Source organism: Henckelia pumila, chromosome 2 (genome assembly GCF_033568475.1).
Source record: "Henckelia pumila isolate YLH828 chromosome 2, ASM3356847v2, whole genome shotgun sequence".
Classification (NCBI taxonomy): Eukaryota; Viridiplantae; Streptophyta; class Magnoliopsida; order Lamiales; family Gesneriaceae; genus Henckelia; species Henckelia pumila.
Window position 1 is genome coordinate 139,272,443 of NC_133121.1, and position 9,411 is coordinate 139,281,853.

General features: G+C 42.5%; 1 protein-coding gene across 4 annotated transcripts; it reads left to right on the top strand.

The window, feature by feature from the left end:
• Positions 1-219: 219 nt before the first annotated feature.
• On the top strand, positions 220-9,117 carry LOC140883273 (uncharacterized). Of its 4 annotated transcripts, XM_073289680.1 has the most exons (10): positions 220-359; positions 565-4,963; positions 5,056-5,094; positions 5,211-5,431; positions 5,519-5,642; positions 6,193-6,394; positions 6,474-6,809; positions 6,892-7,583; positions 7,928-8,066; positions 8,181-9,117. In XM_073289680.1, exons 2-10 carry the CDS (start codon positions 725-727, stop codon positions 8,558-8,560), a joined length of 6,372 nt encoding a protein of 2,123 aa, XP_073145781.1. In that variant the 5' UTR covers positions 220-359; positions 565-724; the 3' UTR covers positions 8,561-9,117. The 4 variants fall into 4 exon arrangements, with proteins under 4 accessions (XP_073145781.1, XP_073145778.1, XP_073145780.1 ...); XM_073289677.1 differs by having other exon boundaries at positions 7,928-9,117; XM_073289679.1 differs by having other exon boundaries at positions 6,211-6,394; positions 7,928-9,117.
• Positions 9,118-9,411: the final 294 nt, after the last annotated feature.

The window sequence follows — 9,411 nt, forward strand, 5'->3', positions numbered from 1 at the left end:
TTGAATGTGATGATTACATATATTAACGTTGGAATCCACGGCCACTACCTTTCAATGCGCATTTGGGTAAATTTTCAAATTAACACAATAGTATGCAAACTACGTATCTAGATAAACCACACTACACTACATAAGTTATGTGTGACTAACTATTCAAATCTAGAAAAAAAATCAGAAAAGCAAAAGAAAATCTTATTTAAGAAAAACAAATCAAAACAAAATAAAACTCCTCTCCATGTCCGGATCTATATGCATCTATAATCTCTCTCCTGATACTGTAGTCGCAGCACATTTTAGGGCTTCTTCCTCTCCGATCTCACGATAATTTTCCTACGGTCCTCCGCCATACGCCGCCCGAGGTATGATATTCTTGTTTGCCGATTAGCGCTGCTCCTCTTCTCGCTTTATGCCTCGATTTGTTCTCGATTACACCATTAATTATATTTATGAACTCTGATTAGCTGACTGTCCCGAAAGATCACTTTTTGCAACGTTTTCTTTTACTATTACCCCTACCGTGATAGCCCATCGGGCTTGATTACTTATTTACGCAGTGTTTGCCAGGGAGATCTATTGTTGGGACTGTTAATTCGTCATTATTGTGTTTCTGGGGAGGGGAGAATTGAGGAAGGGAGAAAGAGTTCTACGGAAGTTTTTTGGGTTTCTGTTTTGATGCTTTGCCGTGGTTCTGGATTCTGGTTTCGGCTTCGTGTTAGGTTTGGAAATGGCCAACCCTGGCTCCAAGTTTGTGTCAGCAAATCTGAACAAGTCTTATGGGCAGCAGCAGCAGCAGTTTAATGGTGGTGGTGGAGGCTATCACGGGCAGGCTTCTGCTGCTGGTTGGGGCCGTGGTGGTGGAGGAATGCTGGTTTTGTCGAAGAACCGGGGCAGCGCCCAGAAGGCTGGTTCGAAGCTATCTGTTCCACCCCCCTTGAATTTGCCGTCCTTGAGGAAAGAACACGAGAGATTCGATAAGTCCAGCCCCAGTCGTGGTATTGCCGCTGGTAGTGGAGCAAAACCTTCTTCATCGCGTGCGGGCTGGACCAAACCGGTACCTGTTGCGGCCCTGCCCGAGAAGAATGAGGGCAATGCTCGTGTTCCCTTGGCTGATGTGATGGAAGCTAAGGATGGTATAAACCGGGCCACTGGTTCTTATGTCCCTCCTTCAGCTCGTTCTAATGGGTTGGGACTCATGGGTTCCAGTTCTGGTTCTGTCTCACGGGATTTGGTACCTTCTTTCCAGAAAGCTATGGTTTTAAGAGGTGAGGATTTTCCATCTCTGCAAGCTGCGAGGCCTATCTCTTCTGAGGCATCCCATAAGCAAAAGGAATCTCTGAACCAGAAACAAAAGCAGATTGTAGGTGAGGAATTGAATCAGAAGAAGAGAGACATCTATCATTCAGGTTCTTTGGTTAATGCACAGCCCTCGGGTCAGCCTTCATGGAATCCTACCCGAAATTTGTCCGTAGAGAACAGTGGTGAGGGTCGTGGGACAGGTAGGGGGCGTCTGGCTGCTCAAACTAGTAAAGAGGATGGGTATTTTGCTTCTCCACTACCACTAGTTCGCTTGAATCCAAGGTCGGACTGGGCAGATGATGAACGTGACACAAGTCATGGGTTTACCGAACGTGGAAGAGATTCTGGATATTCGAAGAGTGATAGTTATTGGGATGGGAATCTTGACTCACTCAGGTCGAGCGTTTTACCTCATAAAGTAGTTCAGAGTTCATATGACAGATGGGGTCAACGAGGCAATGAAACTGCAGGCTTTGATGAAAGGGATTTATTTTCAGGTGGCCTTGTTAGTGTTATTAGAAAGAAAAGAGATGTTGCAAAATCAACCGACTTTCATGATCCTATTAGAGAATCTTTTCAAGCTGAACTGGAAAGAGTTCAGAAAATGCAAGAGCTTGAAAGACAGAGAATTATTGGGGAGCAAGAAAAAGCTTTGGAGCTAGCTAGAAGAGAGGAGGAGGAGAGACAAAGAAGGATCAGGGAAGAGGAGGAACGGCAACGAAGGATGGAAGAGGAAGCCCGAGAAGCTGCGTGGAGGGCAGAACATGAGCGCGTAGAGGCAATTCGAATAGCAGAAGAGAACAGAATTGCCAGGGAGGAGGAAATGAGGAGAATTTATATGGAAGAAGAGAGGAGGAAGCAAGCTGCCAGGCAGAAGCTTCTGGATTTGGAAGCTAAGATAGCTGAGAGGGAGGCGCAAGCGTCTTCAGCTACCAGGGGTAACATATCTGCTCCTAACTTGGTTAACGATGAGCAACTAGAAGCCTCTGTGAAGGAAAAAGATTTCTCCAGGACTTTGGATACTTGGGAAGATGGTGAGAGAATGGTCGATAAGTTGACAACTGCAGCTTCATTCGATCCATTTGCTCCTAGCAGGCCTTACGAGATGAGCTGGAGACCTTACCCTCCTACTGAAGGTTCCTCAAACTTTCTTGACGGGGGAAAAGGTATAATTCGAAGAGATGCTTTTGAAAATGGTGGTAGCTTCTGTCCGCCAGCGTTTGATCAGGAGATTGATCATTACAGTCCAAGAAGAGATTCATTTGGTGGTGGCAGAGCAGCGTCAAGGGCTTATTCTAATGGGAGGGCAAGGAATTCCATGAGACAGCCTCGTGTTCTTCCTCCTCCCTCACTTACTTCATCTCAGAGGGCTCCTTATGAGAGAGCTAATGACCATTCTGGCCCCTTGGCTGTCCTCGACGATGGTATTCATTATGCCAATTCTGCAAGAAGTTTACCAATTGGGCAGACATTTTATAATGGTAGTAATCAAAAGGGTCTTGAACTGTCAGAAGTGGATGTTAAAAATATAACCCCTGAAAACCACATTCAAAACAATAAATCAAGGTGTGATTCACAATCTTCATTATCTGTTTCGAGCCCTCCAAATTCTCCTCCTCAGCTCTCCCATGATGAGTTGGATGGATTTGAAGATTCTCCGGAAAAATCTGGCATAGCAGAAGTGAATGGTAATAATTTATCTGAGAGTGTATCTGTTGTCTTGAATGGTAAATCTGGCCCTGGGGCATCAGTTTCTGGTTTTGCTAGTGAGGATGAAGAATGGGCTATTGAAAATGATGACACACTGCAACATCAAGAAGAATACGACGAGGATGAAGATGGTTACATAGAAGAAGATGAAGTGCGTGATGGCGATGATGAGAATCTTGAGCTGAATGAAAAGTTTGAAGTCCTTGAATTCGAAGACACAGAGCCATCCGATGTGGTGGATAACGTGGTCTTAGGCTTTGACGAGGGTGTTGAAGTGGTAATACCGAGTGATGACTTTGAAAATAGCTCAAGTACCCAAGATAGAACATATGGAATCCCTGATATTTCAGGTAATGTGGGGGAGAAAAGAGGACTAGTTGATGGGGTTCCTGCTGAAGAACAGGGCCTTCTGAATGTAAATGATATGTCTGATATAAGTGCAAATAGCTCCTCTGTTAAGATCAAAGACAGTGAATTGATATTGGAAGGTTCTATTGGACAATCTGTTGATGCTTCCTATTCCCGCAGATTAGATCTTTTGGACTGTGTTGATTCCTTGGGTGGCACTGGCTTACCTATGCAGCAATCAGTTTCATGCTCAGGTGATGCTACGGCTGCTGTTGTCCAGACTAGTATATCATCTATATCTTCTGCAGGGAGCCCGTCTGATTTACCTGTTAAACTACAGTTTGGGCTGTTTTCTGGTCCATCTTTGATACCTTCTCCTGTGCCGGCAATACAAATTGGTTCTATCCAAATGCCTCTCCACATCCATCTACCTCTTGCTCAATCCTTTACTTACTCGGATCCATCACAGCCTCCAGTGTTCCAGTTTGGCCAGATGCAGTATACATCTCCTATCTCACAGGGAATATTGCCTATGCCACCCCAATCGATGTCTTTTATTAAGCCTAACATGCCGCCCCAACTTAATCTGAATCTGAGGGCTGGAGACTCTATGTATCATCATCCTGCTAGAGATATTTCTGCCAACAATGTGGCAGAACATGAGTTGAACAAGCTTCCAGGTCTCGTTTCAGGACCACCCGAGCAATCTCATGGGAGCCTTTCCATGGGAACTAGTTCTGTTTTGGAAGCAGACAGCCGTGTTGACCGTAATATTGGCCGAACAACTTTTGTCTCAAGTGCTACTGATATTGAAATGAAATCAAAATCTCTACCCCGAGTGGAAGAGAAAGGACATTATGACTTAGCTCCAAAGAATTACTTATCATCCGAAGAAAAGGAATCTGAAACTAAGATGAAGATTACGCAACAGCCAGTTCAGGCTGCTTCCGGGGATAAAATTTTCAGTGGACCTAGACGTCTTGATCGATTTAATGGTGGCAGGGGAAACAATAATTCCTATATGGTCAGAAATGCAGATACCAGATCATCTTTCAGTACTCATGGCATGCCCGCAAATTCAACTGGCTTTCAGAGAAGGTCTCAACGCACTGTTAGACGGACTGAATTCCGGATTCGGGAAAACCTTGACAGGGGGAAAGGACCTTTGATGGTTTCGTTTAAAGATTCAGGCTTAGATGATAAGCCAAGTTATACAGGAAAGGCCACAGGAGAATTTAGACGAAGTTGGTCCAAGAGAGGTATCCTTTCTAATAGACCACTGAAGCACAGAAATAAAGCAGAATTCTATGATAATATTGATTCCCAGGTGGTCAATCCTGGAGACATGGTAGCAAAAGAGATGGGCAAAAATGTATCTTTTAAGAGCCGAAACATTTCCTACCCTAGTGAAGCAAATTTACCGAAAAATGTTTCTGAGGATGTTGATCCTCCCTTGCTGAAGGGTGTTGTTCGGGTTTATGAACAACCTGGTATAGAAGCTCCCAGCGATGAGGATGATTTTATTGAAGTCAGATCCAAAAGACAAATGTTGAATGATCGACGTGAACAAAGGGAAAAGGAAATCAAAGCAAAATCACTCACCACAAAGGTATCAATGCATATATTTTCTCATTATTCCCCTGCCTCTATTTGACAAATTTTTTGACGACATGTAATGGCTTGACTGATTTGTGTAAACAGAGGGAAAAAGAAATCAAAGCAAAATCACTCACCACGCAGGTACCAATGCAAAAATAATTTTCATTTTCTAAGTACATTTAGCAGTTTTTGTATGACATGTGGTTGCTTATGTTTTCTCGTCATCTATGAAGCTTATGGCTATCATTTTTTAACAGCCGCCTTGCAAATTGCATGCTCCAAAACCAAATTCCATTGTCTCAGGAGGCCCAAGTAAGCTCGCCTTGCCTTATGAGAACCATGAATCTTGCTTGGATGTTGCTGTCTCGGAGAGCCATCAGTTGGCACATGATGAAGTATCAACAGGGTTTGCCACATCTGTTTTCCAACCTCTGGCCCCAATTGGCACTCCTATAAATTCTGAAGCCCAGACTATCAAGTACTTAACACTTCACGGAAGCTCTACTTTTTTTAAAAAAAAACTTATTTAACACAATCTTTAATGTGTTGCAACACGTCTTTGTAGGCCCCAAACAGGTTCTATGACTGTTGTATCTAGTGGCGAAAAAGGATGTGAGAGTAAAAACAGTGGAACAAACCTAGTCCAATTGTCTTCGACTTCTTGGAGCACTTCAGGGATTAACCAGCAGGTATGCTGAACTTCTGTTAAGCTGTGGGCTTTTTTATGAGTTTTAACAGCTGGTTATTCTTCACTGTAAATTATGTTTGCCATTCCTTGAGTGTCCCAGGTGCATCATGCGAAAGTCATTTATCTTTGAAATTCAATGAGAGTTTATTTAAAACCTGCACATTTTAATTGTCATTTGAAGTCACTGGCATTTCAATTTAATATTTAGTACTTTGGTAATTAGGTTGTGGATCATATATTAACTATGTATCGTAATCATTATTTTGGATTGCTAATGTGTCTTTTTTTTTCCTGAGAGTTTTTACTTTTTACACACTGAGCCTTAATGAAGTTGATGTTGAGTGACTAAAAGTGGAACATTAGTTTCATCTGAAGTATAGCTTGTTGCCTCTGCATCTCAAGTTTTTTTTGGCATCCCATTCTTAAATGCTGACAGGACTTTAAACTATGTAACATTGATAAAAAGGGATCTTATCAACATCGTGGACAATTGATTTTTTTTCATCTTTTCCCAGTAAAAAAGGTATATCAATGAATTTGATTTCTGGTAGGTTATGTCACTGACACAGACCGAACTTGAGGAGGCTATGAAACCTATGCGTTACAATTCACACAATTCTATTGTCGGAGGTCATTCCAGCACCGCTATTGATCCCATCTTGCCAACAATGTCCATTTCGGCCAAGGAGAAAACATTTTCCTCTGGTGCAAGTCCAATCAATTCCCTGCTTGCGGGAGAGAAAATTCAATTTGGTAGATTCTCGCTACTACAATTACAGTTTATCTGGCATTAGTTCATCCCTTAATATATATATATGTTTTTCCATAATAGGGGCTGTGACATCTCCTTCTGTTCTTCCATCTAGTAGTCGTGCAGTATCACATGGAATTGGTGCTCCAGGTTCCAATCGACATGATGTGCCAATCTCTCGCAACTTCTCAATGGCTGAAAATGGTAGTTCTCTTTTTTTCGAAAAAGAAAACCATTCCACTGATGGTTGTGTTCCGTTACAAGATTGTGAGGCTGAAGCTGAAGCTGCGGCAGCTGCTTCTGCTGCTGCCATCTGCGTTGATGATTTAGTCAGGAATGGGTTGGGGCCGTTAAATGTGACTAATGTTCCAGATACCAAAGCTTTTACGGGTGCTGATATTGATGTCATTACCACAGGTGAATACAGAAGTGTGACTCAACTTTAAGTGTTGCCTTTATGCATTTGTAATTATCATCTTGACTGTGTATCCTTTCACAGGTGTAGGCGGAGGTCAGCAATTGGTAAATGAATCAAGAGGTGAGGAGTTGCTAAGCGTATCCCTTCCGGCAGATCTCTCGGTCGAGACAACTCAAATCTCCTTATGGTCACCACTGCCAAGTTCTCAGAGTTCTTCTGGCCAGATGGCTTCTCATTTTTCTAGTGGTCCTTCCCACATACCTTTTTATGAGGTAAATCCAATGTTGGGCGGTCCACTTCTTGCTTTTGGTCCGCACGAAGAATCTTCTGGCACAATATCACAACCGCAAAAGAGTACAGCACCTAGTTCAGGACCTATTGGTAACTGGCAGCAATGGCATTCTGGTGTGGACTCATTTTATAATCCCCCAGCTGGGTATCCAGGCCGTCTAATTAGTCCATCTGGAAGTATTCCTGGTGTTCAGGGCGGCCCACATATGGTTGTCTACAACCATTTTGCTCCAGTTGGACAATACGGACAATTTGGTCAATATGGACAATTCGGTTTGAGTTTTATGGGAACAACCTTCATCCCTTCTGGGCATACTTCAACTTCTGTTCAAGTTAACGATGGAGACATACATAGCATAAATACGACATCCGCTCAGCATAATGCTTCCAATATGATGGCTCCTATTCGGCATCTTGCCCCTGGATCTCCACTTATGCCTATGGCCTCCCCCTTGCCCATGTTTAATTTATCTCCATTTCAGGTAAAAGAATCTAGTTTTTTTGTGCAAGTCATATTGTGCTGTTGAAGTTACTGTCTATAATTTGTAATATTAGTCATGATTTCTTTTTTAATTTTTAAGTTTTTATGCTGTAAAGTAAATCATCTTGTATGTGATACTGCTTCCCCTGGTAGTTGCTTCAGCTTGTTTAGTCTCTCCTTTGCAAATTGAGGAACGATACAGTGGATTGGAATTGCTATTGGACCGTATGAGATGATATTTCCTCCTTGTTCAAGCATTTTTTTCGGTGCATTTTTATTTATCATATCTCTCATACTGATTCGTGTTGCTCAGAAAAGGTTAACTTATATTCTTTTTTTTTTCAGTCTGCCCCTGATATGTCTGTCCAAGCTCAATGGGGGCATATTCCCACTTCCAGTGGCTCAGTCTCGTCAACCTTGCAGCCGCAAGTAGAAGCTGAACTTCCTTCGCAAGTCAATCATGGGCATTCTGTTGACCACCCTGGTAATGTTAGCATGTTCTCCGAACCTCAGATTCAAACATCAGACAAAGTCCCAAGTTTTTCTGTTGCCACAGAATCAAATAATGCCCCATTTTCTGTTGAACTTGGGCTACTAGATTCAATGAGATCCACTGGGGTTGTGGCATCTGGGCTGAGCATGGTGATTCATAGCTCTCCTTACTCTGATAATGCTGAATCTGGTAAGGTTGGCACGCCACATGAGGATAGCCTTGGCAATCATAATAGCAAACACCAGAATGCAAGTTCTGTAAAGGCTCAAATTCTACAGAAGAATCCGTCCATTCAACAGGTTAAGTCTGCTGGTCATAGTCATCAAAGAGGTGGTGTTTCTCACAGGAACAACGCTGGAAATGAATGGTCACATCGTAGGACTGGTTTCCATGGAAGGAGCAATTCCAGTGGTGTGGTCCGTGTGGATAGGGGTTTTCCTGCTTCAAAAATAAAGCAAATATATGTGGCTAAAACAGAGCATTAATGGGAACGTTCGAGGTCTTCGTTCACCATGGTATAGACTTAACACTCGAGCTACTTCTCCTACCAGATGCCAACTGCCTTCACTGAGGCATGATGCCAGAAGCGAGTGGACTTTGAAAATAGACTGGTATTGAATGAATGGAATCCGTACGTCACTTCATCCTCTCATGTTTGCTCTTTTGTTAGAGGAAATAATTCTTTGTCATCTTTCCAAGTTTCTTCTGATGGAGTTCAACTGTTTAGATCTCGTGTTTAATGTAACGGAGTGTGGACAACCCTGTTTCCTGCTATCATATGGGCGGATAGGTTAACAACGAATCAGTTGCTCTATCGCAGTTGTTTCTTGACTCGACTCTTCATCTATTCTTTGCTGTTGTGCTGATAAATTGCAAGAACCGACGTTTGGCATTCTACCTCTCGTCCTTCAGGGATTGGTCACTTTGGATGATGATGTATTTATACATTTGAATTATTTATAAACTTATCATTTCAGTGTTAACCAAAATTCATCTATATATAAGACAAGAAGTTATGTCTTAAAGTCATTTTTTGATTCCACAGTTTTTGCCGCTCCCTTCCAAGTTTCCGCATATGACTGCATGATATCAAGTGATTAATAAATATATGGATTTAGTATTGGTTTTCCCGAATTCATTGTCCTCTATTCCCTTGGCTCTTTTCTCGCAACCAGCTCTATGCATCTGTATTATTCTTTTCTTCACATGATCATATACTGGACGTTGGGTCTCGCCTCGCACCTCGGTGGTCGCGGATACATGATTTTCAGAGAATTTTGTAGCAAATCGTCTGCTGGCTATGCAGCCTTTGTGCAGATTCGAGGGAAGAGCTCGT

Excerpts from the sequence above, each read along its gene's own strand:
- LOC140883273 (XM_073289677.1), top strand. The coding sequence starts at position 725 with ATGGCCAACCCTGGCTCCAAGTTTGTGTCAGCAAATCTGAACAAGTCT. Across the intron at positions 6,395-6,473 it reads GGGAGAGAAAATTCAATTTG|GGGCTGTGACATCTCCTTCT; the intron begins GTAGATTCTCGC and ends TTTCCATAATAG. Across the intron at positions 6,810-6,891 it reads TATTGATGTCATTACCACAG|GTGTAGGCGGAGGTCAGCAA; the intron begins GTGAATACAGAA and ends ATCCTTTCACAG.